Below are 24,143 nucleotides of genomic sequence, written 5' to 3'. Positions count from 1 at the left end.
AATTTATGTTTGTTATAGATCAACGCTTTGTACTATAGAGTTCCACTGCTGCACATCGTATTGGTGAGTGAATATTGTATGTATGTATATATATATATATATATATATATATATATATATATAACATTCTATACCTATATCTACATATGTATATGTAGATTAATCACCAAAAATTAAGTAGAGCGCAATTCGGAAAAAGAGTTAAAAAATTGCATGTATGTTAACTTTTTATAAAAAATTCAAGAAATTTATATATTAACTTTTTCATTAAAACAATGAACAATTTCACATAATTTTCTTTAAAAAACTAAAAAATATATACCAAACAAATAAAAATATTCAAAAATTAAAACTTTTTGGCGATTATTTCTGTGTTATATATTAAAATATACAAGTAGGAGCTGCACACAATAAAAGGGATAAGAAATAGGAAATAAAGAACATAATACAAAAACAGGAAATACGGAACAGTTTAATATAAAATATATTAAATGTAATTTATTAACGCAGAATACAGAAATTTTATAATTTTATCTTAGCACTATTATTCTGTTCCCTATGTATATTTTGCGTTACTAAATTATATTTTATGTTTTACATTGAATGTTGTTCCCTATTTCCTATTTCTGTTTTTTGTTCTTTATTCCTAGTTCCTTATTTCTTTTATTGTACGCAGTCTCTAATTGTTCTAAATAAAAAAAAGTCAGGTATATAAGTTATATATTGGGAAATGTACCTATTACAAAAAATCATATAATAATAAATACATATTTGTTTTTCAATTTTGAATGTATATTGTTGTATATGCGAATATACATGTATATTAAATCTCAAATAAAATTTGTATTAAGCTTTACTTAAAATTAATTATAAACGAGATTATTGATATACGCTCTGATCAAGCTTTATTCGATAAAATCTTTTAATTGAAATATATTAATTAGCACGTCTTTATCGTGCGCTTTGTACAATTTACATTTAGAAGAAAAAATATTTATATTCTTTTGCGAGCTTGTTATTAAGAATTTGTGCAGTCGGACACTGATTAATCTTGTTATATAATATGATTAATTGTGTGATGTGTATACTTCTTTTACACTATAATCTTTTACGTTATAATGTGTTTTTAAGTACAGTTTGTACTAGTAACGTATATCTATATATTCAGCATAAAGAATATATGTAGATCGTTAAATAAAAATCTGAGTATCGGGTTTAACGCCACACTATCAAAGACGCCCTTGTTGCATATAATTGGTCGCTTTTAAACGAATACCAAAATTGAAAACTATGAGATATATTACATCACATTTATCTTATTTGTTAGAAAAGATTTTACTATAAAAAAAAATGTGCCACAGATGGATCTTCACTGTATGTCTGTATACTAGTAAACTAATGTCTCTTGTAATCTCTGAAAATAAGAAGAGAGACTTTGTCTTTTCTAAAATAATTGCTTTAATAATTATGTTTTCTTAAAAAATAATCTTTTTTTAATAACTCTCGATATATATTATTTTAGCTATTGTTAAATTAAGCTCATAAGTTATCCTTTATTTATTCTGAATGTCTTTATATTTTGAAAATGTTGGAAAAAATCCACAAATTACTATAAATGAAGTCATGGATAGAAAAAAAGTTAACAAAATTTTTATGTACATCTTAAATTGTACTTTAATGCTTTATGAAGAAGGTAACTATTAGCAATTGCATAGGATTTGAAAGATGCGATAGTTTCGAATTTTAATTTATTTTTGTGAAATTTTCCGGGATCTAAGAAAAGCTCAAAAATAAATTCTGATAAACTTTGTTCCGAATATATGTTTGTTATGTTCTCTGATAAATAGTTTATCTTTTTAGAATGTTTATCTTTAACAAATCCCGAAAGTTTAAAAATCAATTTTCTCTGTGATTCACCGGAAAATCTTTAATTCACCGGATTCTGGAATCTGTGATTCACCGGAAAACCCCGAATTTTATTGTTTAATATATGTATCTGCTTCGAAGTTACTTTGGTATCCTTTAAAATTCGTTAATTTCTTTATCAATAGCTTCTCGATCAGTACTTTATTAGCACTGACCTTAAGATGCTCTTTCAGTCCTTTCTTTTTGTGATGAGGTATTATTAATGTATCATACGTCTTCACACATTAAAAAAAGGATCACGTAAATCGTGAGATCACAATTTCTCAGATTCGAAGGCCGCGTTATCTATGCCATTCATCATTTCGGTCTTTTGCATACTCTTTTGTGTGTCTATGATCCGAAGATTCTTCAAATTGTGGTCTATCGTGTCCTCGTTCTTTTGATTGATCATAGCTTCGGGTTCCTTCTGTTCCTTCATCATACGATCCTTTCGATGCTCCGTGTATAACCAGCTGATTAAAAATACACGTAAAATGTTACATACAATTATATAATATATAATATATACAATTATATATGTATAAATTATACCAGCTTAAAACACACACTTGACAATTGAATTAGTTGCATATAAAGTGATGGCAAAGTTTGCGAAATGTATGTTAAAATAATTGACAAAAATCTAATTAATTAAAATCTATGACGAATGCTTACAAGAACGCAAATACCGCGGGCATTGTCATGGTCCCTCCGGCGATGAAAAAAGTCCCCGGAAACGTTTTCATGGTTGCAGCGTAAATGGCGCTGTACATGGGTCCGTAAACAAGCGGCATTAATGACTCGCACACGCCAAACAATGAATTGACTTTACCTATGAAATTACATAATGCATCTTATCTTCCTGGAGAAGAAAAAAATGGTGCGTCGAATTTTCCTTGTCGAATTGTTAGCCTAGCAGGAAGGTCTCGTTAAACTTTGCTCGCGATAAGGGAAAAATTAGTCGCAACGTAAATTGTAATTTGGTGCCCAAATTATCCGATTTACGCGGTTCCGTGAAGCAGCATGAAGGTGAAGACCGAGCTTGAAGTTGAAAACACTATTAAGCGATGCTGAAATAATAGTCGTAATTCTTATATTTGAGCTCATTCTACAAAGACTTCTGTTCATCTTAGTTGCTTCTTCAGAGAGAGAAAGAGAGAGAGAGAGAGAAAGAAAGAGAGAGCCGTGTAACAGCTAAAATATTTTCATAGAATATTTTGTACAGAAAGTCGTTTGATTCGCGATTGAATGATTTCTTTCCAAGAAACTCGTAATATATATATGCACGACTGTTTCCCACAATTATTTTTTTTTAAAGTTGCGTAAAATTCTTAAAGCTGCATAATAAATTCATTAGAGATGATAATAACGTAGAGCTAGGAATATGACTTTGTATTTAATTTTGCTTACCGAGTTCGTCTGTAGGTACGAGTTTGGACGCTATTGATCTCATAGCAATAAAAGATGTACCGTTTACAATCTCCACGATAGCAGCTGAAACATGTAATTATAAATTACATCGTTTGTCGGAATGTTGAAAATGTGCATGATATATTTGATTATATATATTATAGTTGTTACCCTGATGTTAGCCGTTTTAAAAAGACTGACCTACGTAGACCATCCAAGTACTTGTGGCGAACGCGTAGACAAAACTTGCTAAAATTTTACTCATGCAGCTCATGATACCCACAATCGCATCATCTATCTTGAGGATGTGACTGAAAATACCGACGGAGATCGCGGTGCCTGTGCATTAAGAGAGAATTTCTCAATTTTCTTGCAAAAAAACGCATTATTGCTTGAATAATTTTAACAAAAGAGATGAATTAGCAAACAATAAAAAGCATTGTAAATTAAGACAGATTATTAAATAAAGAAAAAATGTTCGACGCGCGAGAAAAACTGGATTGTGTAATAAATTTACGCAATCTACATTGATAAATAGAAAGTTTTTGATAAATTGAAAACTTATATAGTAAATTATTGTACGTCGAATATATGATATACTAAAATTTCAATTTGGTTCGCAAACGAATTCTGAATTTTCTTGACAATCTTTAATCGCGTACATGATTATTTAATAATATTTATTATTTTTTTTCTATTGCAAAATGTGTGTCCAATATTTTCCAACTATCTGTGTCGTCTATTCATAGTCTGCGTACAATTGCATTTTCAAGGCAATCTTTAGCTTCTAAGATCCGTTAGAATAAAAGCGACAGTCAATGTTTCTGCTTAGCAAGGATAGTCTTTACATAAATCATTCGTTAGGCTTTCATTGGTTTCATAAATACAAAAAAAACTCGATTAATTTAATGAATGTGCAGCTTAGTTACGAGGTTATCTTTAGTTCTTGTGAAACGGTAGGAGATTATCTCCTTCGAATAATCATGTGTTACGTGTGTACTTTTACACGTACTAATTTTGCTTTGTCATATATTTCTATTTTAAAATAAACGGTGAAATAATTGAGGAATTGGAAGAGTATTACGTGCAAATATTTTACAAGCGTTGGCATGAATTTCTTGTCATTTACGTCTTGATATGTAACGTTTTGATTTGAAATGATTTTCTTACCGATCAGATTAGTTACCATGCCAAACGTGGAGAACATGCTGAACGTCACTTCGTTCCAATTGTATCGATATCGCATGTAAAGATAGAGAACCGCCATTTCACCTGAAATAGATTAAACTTAATGATATTTTTATTATAAAAAAATTGCTTTTTTTATAACCGCTAAAATGTATGCAATGACTTCCAAGAATAGAGTCTCAATCAATATTGTCTGTCAAACAATTAATGTTATTATTTTTCACACAAACTCATTATAAGTTTGTTATATCGAAATATCGAATTCTTGATAAAAATTAAGGATCAAATATATTAAAAGTCTTGATAGAATATATTGTATATAATAACACAAACTCCATTTAATACATGTTTCAATATTTTTTAAAAGTACGTATGTGCGCGTGTAATTATAGCTGTAAAATTTTATAATTGATGCTTATTAGTGTGAATCTTAACGACTTAATAACCGCGAGACATAATTTCCTACCGTATTTATATAAGATTAGAATTTTATAATGACTTCCAAGAATCGAGTTTTTTCTCAATCAAGATTGATCTGTCAATCAATGTTGTTATTTTTCACACAAACTTATTGTGAGTTTGTTAATCTGAAAATAATATTTTCAGAATCTATTAAGCCAATTGTTTAGCAAAATCAATTCTTGATTTTTCTAAAATTTTTCATTTACAGTTTAAATGTCAAGTTTTAAAAAAAAAAATCTTTAATATTGTGCATTTTATTAGCTCAACATTTGATTTGCATTTTTTATTATAATTCTTAACACGTGAATTTGTTACTTATTATCTATATCTTATTTCTGTATACATGAATAAACTATCGATATAGTTTATTTGCAACAATGTCTTGTATTTTATAAGGCCATTATCGCGTTAATATTACGCAACAATATTTTGAGTTACCCAAGCGTAACGGTTTTCTGCTTTTCAATTACAAACGATTTTCTGACAATTACATCGACAACAATTACACCAAAAATTGCTTCCTGCGGTAATACCATCGAGTTAACTACGAAGGTCAAATGCAACGTGAGTATTATGTAAAACTCACTCTTTCGCAAAAAAAGAGAGAAAGAAGAATAATTTAATAGAGATGCAACTCTTGAGATAACGGTAAAACCTACAAGATTTCTTTATTACATAATATCTCTGCAGAGATAACACAAATATGCATGTACATTGTCCATCAATTTTTTTCATTAAATTACAATTGCTTATTTGCACGATATAAACAAATTTGGAGAATCGGTCATTTTTCCGGTTAAAATTCATCATTTTGTGTATGACATAATATCCTCAACGTATTTCGCAAGATTGTAATGAAAATATAATGCTATCTGATACACGAGGACAGTCGGACTTTCGCATATACCATATATTCACATATAACGATGAGCAAAGATCTGAAATTACATCGCCAGTATATTTGAATCGTACTTATTAGCATAAATGTACTGATAGATACTACATGCAAATAAGTGTATGATTTTATTTGTTTTTTAAACGCTTGTGCACATCCATATAGTATATGACTTGTCGAAGAATGTTTATATGAAATTTTGATTTATCATAGAAAATAGACTTTATAAAATAATTTTAGGTACAATATTATTTATATACGTAGGATAATTTTGGAAGCTTTATATATAATAATTTACTACATAACTTTTGACATTTCCCTTTTGTCTATGCATTTCATCAATATATTTTACCGTGCATAATTAATGCTACGAAAAAATAATGCAACTATGTTTATCACGTTGATATAATTAATTAGTATTTATAACTAGGAGCTTAAGAAATAATGGACTATTCTATACGTTTGATATAAAAGTATAGAATAATTGAAAGAATACATCTCACACACGCGTTAGATATTTATACATTGATTTGAAAATTACTTTTAATAGAGATATTAGACTATACAACTGCTAGGTTCTATATCTGGATACTTAAACAAATCTCTCGTTTGTTCGTTCCCTCTATATATAAAATATATAAAAATAAGCTATCCGATTAAACGTTAATTCTCTTAATGCTTGCGAACCAAGACTCGTTAGATCCTCTTGTGTGATTACGATGACAACGAGAGAGTTAAGAAAAGTATAACATCTTACAGGTATATCCGCGTTAGGGCATTCAAAATCAGGAAGACGCCTATTACACGAAATTGTTATAAGCCCGCTGACGACTGCCCGCGTCACTTAGCAGCTGGGGTAATACGTGCTTAATGCGTACCCAGACATTGTAACGACAGTATCTATATAATTAAATTGTGACAAGGGCATCCGCGAAATGTGCTGGAATTGTGCGTTGTCGCCATACAAACGCGCACGATCGCATTAAAGTCGCGATAGCGCGCTGTAACAAATGCACGCTAATTGAAAAATTGAATGATCCGAGCAGTCGCGTGCTTGGACAAGCTGCTCTTGCTAAAACTAGAAGCTTTATTTCTATATACCGTATTCGGTATTCATACGGCATATTAATTCATATTAGTACATCGATAATACTTGCTACATCTAGATGTCGATATAGGAAATTGTTATTTACAAATTCTATGTCGAAGAACATATATCCGTGAAAAGATGTAAGGCTTTTTTATATAATCGCTTAAAACCGGAACCGTCTTTGTTTAAAAAATCTTCTATACCGTATCAAAATTCATGGACGTAACCAATGTATTGTTTTGTCAACCTTTCAATCTCTCGAAATTACGTCATTGCGTTACGATATTTGTCGATATCTTTGTATTACAGGACTGCGATTGTATGCCACGATGAAATATGTTACATGTAAAAATCTTATGCAAATATGTTTTTATCGACGTTTAAGATAACATAAACGTAGAAGGCATGCAGGTACATTGAAATAGCATCATATTCGCGTTCGTATAAATGTATGCCTAGTTTTACATATGTCTTCTCTTACTTTCCCTTTGCATACGATATGTTCATGCCATCGGACGTAAGTAATTACTAATGGGAATGTGCACAGTTACCGCAACGCGAGTAGCAAGATTAACGAGAGTTATAGCAAGTTTTTACTTTGCTACGAATGCAAAAAATGATGGATATATTTTATTTTTAAATATTACTACATAGAACGCTTTTTTACTAATTTATTACAATTTATATAATCGAATTCAAAGTAGATTTATTTTTATATTTAAATTGCTCAATTTCTTATCGCATCTATAATTCATTTTTTGGCTTGCATAATACGAGGAAATATTAATCATAATTATTTTTATTTAATTAATTTTATATTATATTTTAATTAATTCTATTTTGATTAATTTTATATTTTATGTTTTTAGTTAAAACAATTGGAAAAAATAATTATAAACGCTCATATCAAAGATGTACAATAATATGGATGATGGATAAGTTTATCGATATTTTTATAATTCTAATAGCTCAAATTACAAAACAAATGCTTTAATACTTTAACAGCAACCTAAATAGCAATAGTAATCATTGACGTTATTTTGACGTCAAATTATGTCATTTAACGTCAAAATTATTTATTTTTACTACATGGGAAATAAATCGCGAAATAGAAAATATATTTTTAATTTCTATACTCTTATTTTAAAGCAATTTATAAGTAAATTTTTAATCTCAAAAAGTATACTTTGAAGCAAATTTTTCGAGTGATGATATTATTAAAACTGAGACTTATATGGCGCGCGTACGCGTTGCATGCAACTATGATGCAATATATCTTCTTGGCATTAACTATTTTCTTATTTTTTTATTATTCTCTCTTTCTCCCGTATTTAAATAATCTTTTATATTATATTAAATATAGATACGATGTATCGAAAAGATATTTATAAGAGATATATATATTTTGTTGAAAAAACTTACCGTAAAGGGGTCCGATGACAACCATAATAATAACCATGAGCACGATGACCCTTTTCTGGCGATTGTTGGCCCCTTTCTTGAACGCTACGCGAAACGTTTCTTCTATATGTCTCAAGGAAAAAAAGTCGAGAATAAAGGCGCACAACGACATTCGTTTGCCCTTGCTTGGAAGGGTCTTTTTTCGCGCACGTTCCGCAAGCACCCTCGGCGGTTCCTTAATGACCACTAATCCGTACACAAAGCTCATTATGTAACACACCATCGAGATAGAAAAGACACCGTAAAAACCCAGCTTTGTGTACAATATCCCCGATAAGGCCATGCCAATTGGCACCCCGAGAGATAGGAAAACGTTGGCCGCGCCGATCCTAAGTGTCCTCGATTCTACGGACGTGATATCCGCTATGTAACTAAAGATGCCCATAAACATGGTAAACCAGCCACCGGTTAACGCAGGCCACAACGTCTCCAGGACAACCGCCTCCATGGGCAATTCTTGGAACCAGTACGTGCAAGCGATAAGGGTGACGCTGCTGAAGAACTCGCCAATGATCGGTAGCAGCATGCAAGGCTTTCTCAAGCCGGTACGATCGCTCCATGCACCCATAAAGAGAATCAGAATGGTCGGTAGGGCGCTTTGTAGAGGTGTCTTCCAAGTTTGCATCCGCGCCACCAGCTGTTGAACCGCGGTCTCTTCAGCCTCGAGGCCGGTGGTGTTTCTGGCGGACAGAGCCGAACATACTTCATCCGGATAAGCCAGATTCACTCGACACGCCTTTTCGAGGATAAGATTTTGCGTAGCCAGGCCAGAGAGCACGCTAGGAATCACATAACACGCGACCATCGGCTCGACAGTGATATTGCTAGTTAAAAAGGACCATTTCTGTTGGATACTCATAGACTTCCAAGTGACAGCTTGGTCGGATTTATCTGGCACTTGCTTTTTCTCCGGCGTGAGCCCTGCAGGCGCACCGATGGTCGTCGTGATTTCGGACATATCTTTCGTGAAAGAAAAAGAGGAAATCTCACTTTAACACGGAGACGAGTGGAATCATATACGAGGTCTCTCTTTCCGAATGTATGGATCGGCCCAAGTCCATCGGCGCGATCAACGACTTTCGAGGAACGGCTCTCGAAGAAGACGCCCGAGTTCAGCAGGTGCGAGTTCGGTTGCGAGAGCGCGAGAGAAATCGCACGTTGGTCTCGCGACTCCGGGCTAATGCACCATCGTGCATTACAAGACGCGACGGTGCTCTATCTCCTTCCTTCACCGGTCACCGCCAGCGTCCCGTACCACTACCTATCCCCTCTTCGCTCCCTGGATTTGCTTTCCGTTACGCTCTTTCCTATACGATCGGCCTACGGCGCCGCTCCTGCAACGCGCGAGTTCATCCGTCTTCGGTCGACAAGACCCCAACCCAAGACCTAGAACCTATCGCGATCGCTTTTTACGACAATCCGAGACTCTACGAGACATTAAGCGGCTAATGCTCTAGCGCCCGGCGAATCGCTTCCGATTCCGCTTACTTTTCGGGTCAAGGTTAGTCTCCGTTAACGACGTTCGAGGACTGTAATCTTCCTACTTTGCTCTCTCTCACTTAACTCTACTCTTCTTCGAAGACCGCTTTATCTATCTTATATTCGTTTCCTTTCTCTGATGCATCAAGAACATGGTAATTACCTCGACACGTGGAGGTCTTCTTGCAATGGAACATAACGAGCTGACATGTCCCGAATATTTCTTTATGGAAACGTGCTTCTGCTAAATGCCATGTTACATAAAGTCTAGTTCACTCTCGACTGAAAGTGACATATTCATAAATGGACGACGAGTAATAATTATCATGTTCATCTTTCTACCTAAAGAGTACTTATTCTTGCGTCGACGAATGATGATCTTTTTCGGCTTCATATATCTCACTGTTCGACGGTACATTGTTCCTTCTTGTCGATAATCTTGATTCCCGATCGTAAGTGTTTGTTAACTGTGAGTTACTACGTTGAAGGAGATATTATATAGAAAGTGTTGAATAATGCAAATCGAGATCCCAAAGTTAGTGTCGAAATCTCTTGCGAAGTGCGAATGTTCTTGTACTCGGATGATGTCAACGATTCGTAAGAAGCTACACACGAAACCGTGCGATTACTTTGCCAGTTCTATTGCATAAGCTTCTTTCACCGAGCAATCCATTCGAATGATTGATCACGCGCAGTCTTCGATCATTCGCAATTCGTTTTTCTCCTTATTACAAAAATTCTTCCCTGCCACAGAAGTAATTACTAATCTGGAATTATCCGAACGTGTTGCTTCTCTTAATCGAGAACAAGACGCGAGTGACTTTGAGGGGTCGCGCGAAGACGAGCATTTTCGCACCACCTGGCGCACGATTTTTTTTTTTCAATGAGAACGCAAGAGACTCGTTAGCCAAAAGAATCGATTGCACTACATCGACTATCGCGATGATCCGATGTTGAACGGATGATGACAACTGAGCGTAAACAGGGAGCGTCGTCGAATCTCTACCGCGCGTAACTCGACGAGGCGCTGTTAAATGTGACAATTCGTTGATAAAGTAATCGCTACGATCCCAGCGTTCTACAGTCGAAGCCTATTTTAGACAGGGCCGTTCAAGTGCTATTATCTACGGTGCATTCGAAGCTATTCGCAACGGCTCGTCAGCTGGCGAGGAGCATTGCCGATTGCATTATCGCGTTTTTCCTCGCCTGTAATGACGAACCGCATCTGCATGATGCTCCTTGTAATTTGCCGTGTTTTGCCGTTGTTCGTATCACACGATAAATGCTCGTAAAATCGTTTGTTTATTCGACTTAATCGAACGAACAATTTAGCTTCAATTGTCTTCGACCGATCGGATCTGAAGGTCTGAAACGTCACGCTATAGGCTCTCGAAACTCACGATGCGGAATCGCGAAATCGATGAAAATTGCAAGGTCGCAACCTAGAGAGGCCGAAAGAGATCTAGAGGCGGCCCTGGCTCTCGTCTGACGTATGACGCTGTCAAGTGAGTAATGCTCGCAATTCCACAGCGATGCTTATAAAATATTCGATGCAGAGCTGTCACTGGCACCTCTGTCTTGATATCCGACCGACGAGAGTGCATCGGTGGTCGTCATCATCCAAGAGCCGTCCTCTTCGTACATCATAACAGCCGTGTTTGTTCGAGAGAGATATCACATTTTTTTCGCGGATCGATCGATTATTTACTGCAGTCGTCAACAAATTAGATTGTTATAATATATTAACGTAATAGCTTATTATAGACACTGTATAATGAGCTACTAACATAAATATTCGATTTTGTTGCATTCTCGCTCCGCTGAATCGCTACTCGATAATCGTGGACTTTCAATAAACCGTGATAAAATTTCAACCGCGTGAAGCCATTTAATGATTTTAATTCCACGTTCAACGCATAAAGTCACTTTCGATTTTTTTGGGTTATCGAATCGAGTGAACGGAAACGATTTCTCCTATTTTATATATGCTCCTATTTTTCTGGCACAATGTTTTTAGTAATCATTTGTGTTTCATTTATTTCTATAAATTGTTCGCCTTGTGATGACTCTCTCTTTTGCTCAGTTATTTATCGATGATAATTTGACTCAAATGTTCGTTTTAATACGAGTAATAGCATGCATTGTTATACATACATTTTATAACAAATATAAATAAAGGCGAAATAATAAGAGTAATTATTTGTTATACAATTACAATATAAAAATATTATATTACTTTACATTACAATATTTTTAGAGAAATTAAAGATACGTGTATCTTCATAAACTTCATTTTTATAACGAATTATTATCGATATAATAGAGTAAATTATGGAAATATTGCTAAGGAATTAATAAAAAACATAAATTGTTTAATTAATGTTATCTCGATATTTAATTGCTGTTTTTTTTAAAAACAATTTGAAATTTCGATATATATTGATAATCGTCTTGTTTATAATCATCTCTTTAATAAATTTGTACAAATGTTTAAAAATGCGCTATTATTCGCATAATAATTTCTTCAGCAGTATGTTTAGAGATGTTGTTGCTTGACTGATAATTTAACCGTATACATAAAATATATATTACAATCGAGCATCTTTAATTAGTGCATGACAAGTACTTCGTAATCTTTGAACGACAACTCTTCGCCATCGAATGGAATGTACAGGCATCCGTGACTTTGTTGTACCTGAAAAAATATATATTTTTTTACAACACACACACACACACAGACACATAGAAGTAAACGAAATCATAGCGGAATTAAAATAAATTTCGCGTATTGAAAACACAAAATGGTAGATGGAAAAACATAATAATGTTCTATACTTTCAAATATTCTTATCGCATATATGTATGTGCAAACAATTGTTTCGAATCTTAAGAACAACTGCCGAAAAGACTGACCTTGCCAATCGTTTGAGATCCGTTATGGAGGACACGGCCAATGTATAAAGGTTCTCCGTCCGCTGTTTGACCAGCGATTATTGCATCCGCTGGTACATCACCATTACTAGAGAATTCCCATGCAAATTCGCCTTGGCAAAGGATCTGATGCATATTTATCGTAAAAAATTAAAAATTAATAAATAACAATAATTATGTACGCATAAAATGTTAATGTAGTAACAGATCATATAAGGAATTATATCAGCGTTTATCCATTATTATTTGATCGGGGAAGATTATCAGATGAGACAAAAATATTTTTATAATAATAATCTTTCATATAATTCGCACCGCTTACCACGAATCATATCTTGTGGTCGGGGAGTTTTCAATCTTCGCAAGAAAACTGATATCTCAAGATTATCTTGAATTTAATACAGCCAATTAATCTTAGCAAGTTTTGTACTTTGACTACTTATTTATGGCACGTTACATAACTTGCAGAAATAATCCGTAGATACTTATTCGCTACTACACAATGAAAGGAAGTTGCTGAATATTGGGAATAACCTTATATTAATTAATAAGACTTGGCATTTATTATGCGCATTGATGATAATATCAATTTGAGAAATAAAATCAATAATATGATTCTTATTTCTGCTTTAAAGATTAACAGGAAAACACTTATGCTAATTTTGTCGATGAGCATTATGAGTAAAAATAAATAAAAAATAGACAATTTGCAATACCAAGAAAGAATATATGCTATTAAAATTATATCCATTTGTTAATTTTAATTACTTTCACAAGATGATAGAGTTATGATTCAAATTTTGCTCGATGCAAAAGCAATAAATTAGATCGAGTCTTTCGCGACTTAAATAGATTCGCTTTTTACTCACTTCGAAATGATCTTTAGGATGTTCCTCGCCGTTATGACAAATATAAGCGACATTTTTATCAGGAATCACTTTCGCTGGCACCATGTCGCCATTGTGGAAGGCTCTGCCAACGTAAATCGTGCATCCATCAGAATCGCGGCCTCCGGCGACCGCGTTTTCTGGCAGCGATTGATTACCGGTACGGCTTATCCACCTGTAGGCTGTAATAAAATGACAAACTATCAATGACACTGATATGCCAAGTAAATTAACTCGGATGGATCGACTAGGCTTTAGTCTTTTAATCTTATCTCGTTAGAGTGTTTAAATAAAAAATTTCGGTTTAGAGCGATTTAGAAGTTCGATATAGAGCAGGATATTTTACTTGATATAAAATTCATTTAGGATTAAAATAAAAAAGAGAGAAGAAAATCTAATATCCAATATATCATTCTTTGTTACGTAAACTTACAATTGAAGATTAATATTTGCATAATACGTTTTAATAAAAGTAAATAAATCTAATAATATTTATGATAAATTATTTTTTCAAGAAAATTACCATTGCAAATGTGGTATATATTATCATTGCAATAACACCTTTGCAATAGTAATTTTCTTAGATATAATTGTTACAAAAATAATTTATGATAAAATATTATATAATAGATTACTTTTATTAAAAAGTATTATGCAAATATTGATATTCAATTCTACAATTAATTATAGTTATAGTTCCTTATTTTTTTAATAAATATCTTGTTTCAAATTAATAAAAGTGTTTTGATTATTATAACAAAAATAAATTTTAATACAATTGTTTAATAAATTAAAATAAAGTTTAATTTAATTTAGAATTTAGATGAAAGAGAGAAGAAAAATGTCATACAAATTTTATTCTACATAATTTTATAAATATCTAAACAATTGACATATAATGAACATATGTATTACGTAATATTAAAATGTTTCAACTCTGATATACACGTTTCGTGCGTAATTGATAAAACGTTTCCAGAAGGTTCATGTATGATGGATGATTTCACATATATTATCTATACATAATTCATATATGATTCACTTTTTACACTAAAGTGACTGTTTAAATTTAGTGACACACTTTCTTGAATTTTTTCAGACAGAATTTTTTAAGAAAAAATCTATATCCAATAATAATCTTTTTTTCTATACAATACGGCATAAATAATAAGCACGCATATTTTATAAAACATAATATCATAGGATTATATAGTTTTAACGTCATCGAAAAATTTTTAATTTATCTTTACTCATTTGAAATATATTGTAAATTATAATCAGAATTTTTATAAGCAGAATATATATTTAGCTAAAATTTTCGGAAATTATAAATTTAAAAAATAATTAAAATTAGCAAATAGAAAAATACTTTAGTTTCTTAAATTAATTTTCATTTATATTTATATATTATAATTATAATTCGAGTTTTCCAATTTATGCTTCAAATTTTCTGTAATAATGAAAAAATTAAACTGAGGAAAATGACATTTGATTAAATATTTATATATAATAGTAAATATTGATAATAAATTAATAAAATAGACTTGAAGCAAATAAGAGAATAAAAAAAATTAATTATATAAAAAACAAAAAATTTAATATTCTAAATTTATTTTTAACATATATTTGAAGCAAATTTTTTTTTTTTACTTACCTGGCATTATGAAAATCGATTCGGTACCGCTGAAACCTCAATACGAGATGATGCTTATCGTGTCTGTACGCTAAGTTAAAGGCTCGTGTAATCTTATCATTCGCGTAATCTTATTTACCAAAATGCTCCCCTTTCTCTCTCTCTCCCCCCTTCTTTGTACTCTATAATATATATGACACACTGTTTCTGTAGAATATCATGATATATTTTTCCTCTTCTCATACATCTTCTATGCGATTACGCATTTTTAATTGATAAAACGACAGAGAGAGAGAGAGAGAGAGAGAGAGAGAGTTTTCTCTTAGAATTTATCTTGAAAATCATGGTAATTGTGGGACAATATGGTATATGAGAAGAATTTTATAAATTTCTCTGATTCAAAATATTTACCATAATAAAAAATATTAATATGTAAAATTAATCGAACATATTTTATGTGGTATATATATATTAATATTTTTATTATGGTAAATATTAGTCAGAGAAACTCTTATAAAATTCTTCTAATATATTAACATTGTCTCATAATTTTATTCAGAGTAAATTCTAAAAGAAATTATCTCTGTATATCATAATGTATATAGTTTCCATTACGTGTAATCATGCAAAAATTTAATAATCATTTATTTTATTTTATGTGTGCACGTATAAAAAATCCATGCATGTAAACATCATGTAAAAAAGAATTAGTATAATAAAAGAAAAAACAAAATAATATAATAAATAATTTAATTAAATATATAGAATTTTTTTAATAAAGAGCGTTTTTTGTATTTTAATTATTAAAAAAAATTTTAATTCTATTTTGTAGAAATTCAAATTGTACTTAGCAGAGACTCGAATCTTAGTTGAGATTCAAATCATATTTGACGATTCGAGAGTAATCGAGACTCGAGAGTAGTCGATAAAAGTCGAAAGTCGATTGAGACGAGAGTTTACGTTTTCATTGAGTCCTCACAGACCACGTGTAAATGTTTAAATATCTTCGTAAGTTTTATTTCGATAAAAAAGCGCACGTGTGATCGTTTTAAAATGAAAGTTAAAGTGTTAAGTAGGAATCCTGATGAATACTTACGAGAAACTAAACGAGATATTCATAAAAGTAAGTTTATATCGATTGCAAAGCTAATACTAACCTATCGTAGTCTACATTTGATGGAAAATTGTTTTATTATTTACAGTTCCAAGAAATTTCGATCCATCTTTACATCCCTTTGTAGCTCCAAGAGAATACACGAAAGCATTGAACGCTGTTAAACTCGAAAGAGTATTTGCAAAACCATTTGTAGGCAATTTAGAAGGCCATAAGGATGCAATATCTTGCATATGTAAACATCCTTCTCAATTATCTACTTTATTGAGTGGTGCTTATGATGGTGAAGTAAGAATGTGGAATCTTGCCCAAGGAATCTGCAAACGTACATTATTAGCTCATGATGGTATAGTTCGTGCCCTTACATATGTGCCTAATGGAAAACATTTTATTACTATTGGAGACGACAAAACAATTAAGACATGGGATGCTAATAAAGAAGAAGAAGAACCTTTAAATACTATTGTCAGCAAAGTATGTCAGCTTTTACATATAAGTTTTTAAGTTTATAAGTTATTGTTTTAAAGCATTTGAAAGTTTTAAACAAATTTTTATCTCTAGACAGTACTAACTAATATAACGCATCATCGAACTAAACCTCTATTTGTCACCTGCGGAGAAGGATTATGTCATATGTGGGAAGAAACTCGTAATGAACCACTCCGTACATTTAAATGGGGTGTAGATAGTTTACACGATGTAAAATTCAATCCTATCCAGAAAGATCTTTTAGGTATAATTTATATATTATATATATTGAGGTTTAAGTATACTTATTCGATACATTTTTCTAGCAGTTCTCTTTGCATACAAAATTTTATCCAAATTTTGAATTAAATTTTTCTTAAATCAAATTGTTTTCAGCCTCTTGTGCAAGTGATCGTAGCATAATTTTATATGACACCAGAGACACAGGACCCTTAACAAGAATAGTAATGAAATTACGGAGCAACAAACTTTCTTGGAATCCCATGGAAGCTTTCGTCTTCACATGTGCTAATGAAGATTACAAGTAAGACTGTATTATAATCGTAGCTTTGTTTTTGCATTCAATTTTTGCAGAAATCTTAAAGACATTTCTTTCAGTTTGTACACCTATGATATTCGGAAATTAAAAACGCCAATGAATGTACATAAGGATCATGTAGAGGCTGTGATAGATGTGGATTATTCGCCGACAGGAAGAGAATTCGTTTCGGGTAGTTACGACAAGTCTATTCGTATCTTCGAGGTTAATAAAGGTCACTCGCGAGAAGTGTACCACACAAGACGCATGCAGAGGCTTACCTGCGTAGGATGGTCACTCGATGATAAATACATAATAAGTGGCAGTGATGAAATGAATCTTCGTATATGGAAAGCTAAAGCATCAGAAAAACTTGGTCTTCTGAAGACTAGAGAAAAACTAGCACTACGTTGCAATGATGCTTTGAAAGAAAAGTATGCGATTCATCCTGAAATTCGACGTATTGCGCGTCATAGACAAGTGCCGAAACACATATACAATGCTCGAGTTGAATTACGGAATATTCGTGAGAAAAGTAAACGCAAGGAAGCTAATAGACGTACTCATTCTAAGAAGGGAACCGTACCATTCGTGTCAGAAAGAGAAAAGCACGTGGTACGTCAAGATAATTGAAAGGATATGTATCGTTTTACTTGATATACTTTGAAATACAATATTTCGAATTTTATTTATCGATTCGTCGTTAGTTAACTCTTATTACGTCATCGATATTTATATTTTTAGATTTTGTAAAATATTATCTATCATGGCAAAAAATAAACATACTCTTTGTATAATATTTATTGTAATAAATAATTTCTCTTGACATTATACAACGCATCGCGAATAATAAATTCATAAAACATTACAAACAAACCTCAAGCAGTGATTAATGTCATGCCTAGCGTATCTTACAACAGCTGATTATGCTGCGCTTCTCGCGCAATTATTTTAGCACGCAGTTTAATCGGTTTTCTAGTATAAATATTTCTCTTTCATTTTTCTTGTTATTTTAATTTTATATTTCAAAAAGCTTATTAAAATTCTTGTACGTTGTGTGTGTTATGTTAAGATTAACAAATATAAAACATGCTATTTCTTTTACACAATTTTTGTGATCTTAAAAAATGTAATTGGTACGTGATAAATTTCTAATAAAATTTCAGAAATACAATATATATTTCTATGAGATTTCTCCTTTCATTACTATAATGACTTAGCAATACGCGTTGTTAAAGCATTACACAGAAACACATTGTAGAAGTAGAAAGTCACAGGGATTCATATTTGCATAAATCTATTATACATATCATACATACGATTTTAATGCACCATATGCATCTTTCTGAACTTTCTTCCAGCACAATGCGTTATATGTATCTTATCGATACGCTATTGATGCACATGTTTATTTTGCCTATTTTGTATGTACAAGGATCGAAACTGCGTTATCATTTTGAAAAATTTAATATTCGATATTACAAGTATGAAAAATTGTTATTTTATGTCACACGTTTATATTTATAACATTGAAATTACGTCACCGAAGTTATAGCAACTTCAATCCTTGCTTTCCAGTTTTTGTTATAAACGATGGTCGCTATATTTGATGTCGTTGATTTAATGAAAAATATGATTTTGGCAGTTTTTAAATTTCTTGATGTAGTTTCGATAATTTATATAGCCAAGATATCAATGATATTTGGTGATTAATGGAAAATTATTTTTTTTTTTGCAATGTACAAAAAGTGTGCGCGATTTGTAATATCTGGTTACTGCGTATGAATCATCTGAATAGTGTAATTATTCACACATATCGCACGGTTTTCATTGTAACTAATTTCGAAATTTCTGCGCGAAATTTCTGTACAAGACTAGGATAGTTGAGAAAAACTATAAATTATATATTATCATATTTCGTATTTCATATTTTGAATTCAAATTTTGGTAAAATTCTATGTTCGTATATAATAATCATATTTTCCATAATACCTTTTACTAATCCTCTTTGACTAATTAAATATATATGTCTAGAAATATCGAGAGAATAATTATAATATACACATATATATATATACATATAAACAACATATACACATCAATATTGTAATTGAGGACTAAAAACGAAAAATATTTTTTATTTATTTTTATGAAGAGAAAATATATTGTATATTTTAATCTTGTGTTACAAGATTTATTTTCATTCAAATTGCATCTTTGTTTTATATAATTAATAAATAATATTTTACTAGTATTTTGTGTCTGCTGCATGGACTAGGAAATAAAATTTAGAGCAAAAAACTTTTGCTCTGTGCACATGCATCAGATTATTTTACACAAGATATTAAACTTACTAAACATCTAAATAAAACAAATAAAATTATTCTTTTTTTAATATTGACCGAGAAGAACTTGTTTTTCGTTTTTAATCCCCGGTTTCGATATATCATCGGAATTGCGCGACTAAATCATAACGAAAGAATTTAAATCCGATCAATTATATCTTGATTTTGCTCCCAAATTCGAACACTTTTAAACAATTCGATTCTCTTTTTTTCTCGTTTTCTTCGAGGTATGTACAGAAAATATGTGACGATTATTCGTATCTTTTGTAGTTTCTCAAGAATAGACCTCGCTTGATTAATTATAAAGTCTAATCGAATAGAGGGAGAGACGATTGGTTTTTTTACAATCTTGTTGGAACATATCTGGCCTTTCAACTTCAAGTGCGACTAAGTTGATATAGTTAATTTTGTGTTACGTTAACAATATATATCTTCGACTACATCTTACGAAATAATAAATAATCACTTCAGTCGAATAAAAATTGTTAAATCGCTCTCAGATATCACAAAGTTTTTCACAATTGTGAGAAAGATGAAAAAATATCTGAATATTGTATGTGCCATTCTGTGAGTTATCGATTTTTTTCGGGAAATATATTTTCCATACATAGCTGTTTCTCCTTTTAATCCTCATATATTTTTAACAATAATATGTTTTTTTAATATAATATTTTAATGTAATATTTATTTAAATTTTTTAAAGCTTGAGAAATTATATTTTTGTAAAATTTATCGATGCTTTTATTTAACCCATCAATTATTCAATGTATTTTATAACAATAATATATCATAATTAATCTTTTGGTCTCGTTACATTTATCAAGAACGATCCAAACGATAAGAAAATTCGATTTACTTTGAAAGTCAGTCTAACAACAGAGAAACTCGTAAAAAGATCATAATTCTTAACATGATTGCTCTAATATACTCCCTTTCGCGAAAATAATTTACTAAAAAATTTTTTAGAGGATTTTTTGACAAACGACAATTTGTGTTTCGCTTCACCTGCTGTAACAAGCTTAAAACTAATATCTCGCTCTAAGCGTGCGTGTAATATAAAAAATTGTTCGGCATTACTATTCCACAGTCGCACGCGTCCACACAACACTAGCAGTTATTAAATTATCTCTACGCTACGTATTCCTTATCATTATTAATGACTTACGAGTATGTATCACTGGTGGTTGTGCGAGTCTTTTCGGAACATAAGTTGATAACTAAGCGTCGCTTAAATACGTACTTTGTGTTCTGCCAATATCGATTTTTCCGTTCTCTTCGTGACAATCGAGCAAGTACGATATTGGCTCTTTACATTCAATGGCACACAATTTTTTAATCCAGGTACCAAAATGTACCTCAAATAGTGCCTCAATTCTTTCCAATCGTGAATCGATAGACGTTTTCGTAAAAAAGAAAAAATGGAGCATACGTAAATATTCCATGCAAATGATTATTTTCGACGGTTCGCTCTAAACGTTTAGATCGGCCATCATTTTGCGAAAATCCGCCAGAGTATTGTAATCGGGGTCTGAATCGATGTCCGCGAAATCCTTGCTGGAATCAGTCTTGACGAAGCTCGGATTATATCGGCTTAACGACAACGGGCATGGCAATAATTCTGGCATGACCGAATGGTGAGTTATTAGTGCGGTCAGCGTCGTGAACTCCTTTGTGAAGCCCTGAAACATATGAAATTATTATAGAGATTATCACATTTCTCGTTTCTCGTGATATAATTGCGACAACACTAAATTTCGAATTAATTAATTTATAATTATTATTAATTAAAAAAGTTATTAATTAAAATTAAAAAATTATTAATTAAAAAATTTTCCTACTTCGTTTATATTATCTTTATTTTCTCGTAACTATTGTTAAAGTATATATTGACAGAAAAGCAAAATCGACAATTTTCCTCGAAATAATAAAGAGAAGAGACTCTTTTTCTATACTTGTTTTTGATATACATGTAATTGGAGTTTATTGTTATTATTATTATTATTATTATTATTATTCTTATTATTATTATTTACATTGTGTTGTTTGATTTAAATCATACGCGTATTATCTTATATTACAATGCATTATTGTAATGCATTGTTGGGACAAAATTGAAACGTGATATTAATTTGGATATCTTTTCTCGCATTTTCAGGGGCGTGTAGCGATACGCGGATATGTAACGTAGCGTCACACGTACATAACAAGGCGGTATTAAATGTATTACACATGTGTGTCGAGACGCGAGCTTTGTGTATCAAAATTATCGCGGACGGCATTCATTCGGATCTGGTGCTGCGCTGTTACAGCGATGCAATTTTGCGCTACTATACATATACTATACATATATAAGAGAGAGAAAGAGACAGAGAGAGAGAGGCAAAGGGAGAGCGGAGTTTTGATTTCCCTACGGCACCCACACGGCACATCCAACAAAACTCATTTATACTGGTTTCGGAGATTATCAAAGTCTGCGGACTCATTTAATCTATCCTACGTGAGGGGGAAGTTCGACCATTTAAATATCCGAATGTATTAGTAGCTTTACACCAGCGTGGTACCGTATAATGTCTGGCTACTAAAAGCTTCGCGCATTAGCACCCCATTGTAGCGTAGCTTATTTCAATATTAACTCCGCGAATACGCGAAAGGATTCTCCTGTGGTCTCTCTTCCTGTCTTAGATATTATCCTAATTGGATAATATTCTATATAAGCGTATTTTAAAAAGAGTTTTATTCTCGCGTAGATCTATGTTCAACTTTTGGCGCAAACACATTTTCTCTCTGTGTAATAAACGTATAATTAGTACGGATACGCATTACACGAGAGATTGTTGAAATAAATAGCGGTTGTTGTTCTCGGAAAGAAATGTTAATCAAGTTAATCTGTGCGGATATTTGAGGTTTTACCTTTCGCAAGAACGAATGTTTTCGGCCGAAGGAAGATTTACTTTGACTCTTCCAAGCTCGCGCAAGAATCTTACGAGAGTCTTTGCTATCCTTTAGATGTGGATATCGAGAAGAAACTTACTTTGATTTTGTATCCTTTGTTTGTACGCATTATGATATAATGGGCTATTCCGCTCGGCTGGAATTCACGGGGCACGCGGAGGGAGAGGGCGTAACATCCGGGCTTACTGGTACTCTCTCGCACCATGAACGCTCCTTCCGGCTCTTGGCTCAATACCTCCAGCGTTATCTCTCTAAAATCACGGTCGTGACGTGTTAATGATAAATGAGCGAAAATGTGTAAGTATCTTCTTTTCTTTTCAAGAGAAAACAATCGGATATTTTGGCTTATCTCATTGACTATATTATACAGATTCGTACCAAGTTACAGAGTAGGTAAGTTACACCATTGGAACTGAATCGCTCGAGGAATATTTAAAATTAGCTAGAGGCGACGTTGCTATTTTGGCGCACTGAGAAACGCGGGCGCGCGTTACTTCGTTAGTCCGAAATGTAGTAATGACTCGTTTGGACTAACCTGGGTATTCCAGCTTGGAACCAGGGCGCCTTGCGTAGCTCGGCCTCCTCGTTTCGATTATTCAGACTGTCTGTTCTCTCGGGTAAAGGCGGCGGGGTTGGCGTGGAGCCATGAGTGCTTCCGTCAGCGGGCACCGAGCTACTCGACGTGCTAATTTGCGATCTTCTTTTTGACTTGAATTCCGCCTCTGTACCCGAATCCGGGCAATTGTGTCCTATCCTGAAAAAGAGACGGAAGAGCTGCCATTCACAAGTCTTACGTTCGCGATCACTTGACTGATTTTGAAGAAGGGAGAAGCGGAAGAGGAGAAACAGGATTCCGGAGCTGCCTCACCTGTTGTTCTCGATGTTGAAGTTCTTCGCGGTGATGGACGCGTTGATGGTGTTGTCGAGGCTTTCGGACGGCGGGATCTTGTTGTAGGACGGCCTCGTACCCTCCGAGTCGATGATCGCCTCGTTTATGTAGCCCCCGGAATGGGGCCTGTTCGATGGGCTGGTTGGCGTGCTGCTACCGCTGACGAGCGGGCAGCTGTCATCCTCACTGTTCAGCCCAAGAACGTCGCGTCCACCTGTCAAACCCATCGCCAGCCGCTTTATCAGCGGCGGCTTGTCCGTTAGCCTCTTGTACGAGTTTAACTCGGTCGGTGAGTTGCTCTCATCGCTGCTCGGCGTGCTCTGCTGGGATATGCTCTTCGGCCCATCCTCGTTCGTTATGGGTCCGAGAACGTTCGTGAACGATGGCCGCAGACCTGGGATCGTGTTCGGCGCCTGGAATTATTTCGAATCGCCCTTGAAACGCGAGCATTAGCGAGCGAGAGAATTAAAAATATCGATCATTTAGCCATTCAATC

General features: G+C 32.9%; 4 protein-coding genes across 9 annotated transcripts in view; 1 reads left to right on the top strand and 3 right to left on the bottom strand.

Moving 5' to 3' along the window:
- Positions 1-770: 770 nt before the first annotated feature.
- LOC114931515 (putative peptidoglycan muropeptide transporter SLC46) lies at positions 771-10,889 on the bottom strand. Of its 2 annotated transcripts, XM_029303596.2 has the most exons (6): positions 8,373-10,888; positions 4,486-4,587; positions 3,517-3,654; positions 3,316-3,399; positions 2,581-2,737; positions 771-2,378 (listed from the first exon to the last, which is right to left on the bottom strand). In XM_029303596.2, exons 1-6 carry the CDS (start codon positions 9,367-9,369, stop codon positions 2,180-2,182), a joined length of 1,677 nt encoding a protein of 558 aa, XP_029159429.1. In that variant the 5' UTR covers positions 9,370-10,888; the 3' UTR covers positions 771-2,179. The 2 variants fall into 2 exon arrangements, with proteins under 2 accessions (XP_029159429.1, XP_085339914.1); XM_085483788.1 differs by lacking the exon at positions 3,517-3,654 and having other exon boundaries at positions 8,373-10,889.
- A 1,369-nt stretch (positions 10,890-12,258) lies between these two features.
- Positions 12,259-15,432, bottom strand: LOC114931460 (pfs47 receptor). The gene is made up of 4 exons (XM_029303504.2): positions 15,363-15,432; positions 13,691-13,890; positions 12,804-12,947; positions 12,259-12,585 (listed from the first exon to the last, which is right to left on the bottom strand). The coding sequence occupies exons 1-4, from the start codon at positions 15,367-15,369 to the stop codon at positions 12,499-12,501; spliced, it is 438 nt and encodes a 145-aa protein (XP_029159337.1). The 5' UTR covers positions 15,370-15,432; the 3' UTR covers positions 12,259-12,498.
- A 901-nt stretch (positions 15,433-16,333) lies between these two features.
- Positions 16,334-18,260, top strand: LOC114931436 (DDB1- and CUL4-associated factor 13). The gene is made up of 5 exons (XM_029303463.2): positions 16,334-16,464; positions 16,544-16,929; positions 17,017-17,188; positions 17,320-17,467; positions 17,542-18,260. The coding sequence occupies exons 1-5, from the start codon at positions 16,395-16,397 to the stop codon at positions 18,092-18,094; spliced, it is 1,329 nt and encodes a 442-aa protein (XP_029159296.1). The 5' UTR covers positions 16,334-16,394; the 3' UTR covers positions 18,095-18,260.
- The window catches only part of LOC114931437 (EGFR adapter protein), a 60,906-nt gene continuing 55,009 nt past the window's right edge, over positions 18,247-24,143 (bottom strand). For all 5 annotated transcript variants that reach the window (XM_029303466.2, XM_029303464.2, XM_029303469.2 and 2 more), the window contains 4 exons: positions 23,627-24,060; positions 23,294-23,512; positions 22,838-23,009; positions 18,247-21,485 (listed from right to left, as the gene is read on the bottom strand). In XM_029303466.2, the coding sequence (XP_029159299.2) occupies positions 21,276-21,485; positions 22,838-23,009; positions 23,294-23,512; positions 23,627-24,060 (1,035 nt within the window). In that variant the 3' untranslated portion in view covers positions 18,247-21,275. The remainder of the gene's footprint in view (positions 21,486-22,837; positions 23,010-23,293; positions 23,513-23,626; positions 24,061-24,143) is intronic.

The sequence above is a fragment of the Nylanderia fulva genome, unplaced genomic scaffold, assembly GCF_048542155.1.
Source record: "Nylanderia fulva isolate GAGA-0341 unplaced genomic scaffold, ASM4854215v1 Scaffold27, whole genome shotgun sequence".
In the NCBI taxonomy this organism is placed as follows: domain Eukaryota; kingdom Metazoa; phylum Arthropoda; class Insecta; order Hymenoptera; family Formicidae; genus Nylanderia; species Nylanderia fulva.
Note: the sequence above shows the minus strand (reverse complement) of the source record. Positions and strands in the feature narration are given on the sequence as shown.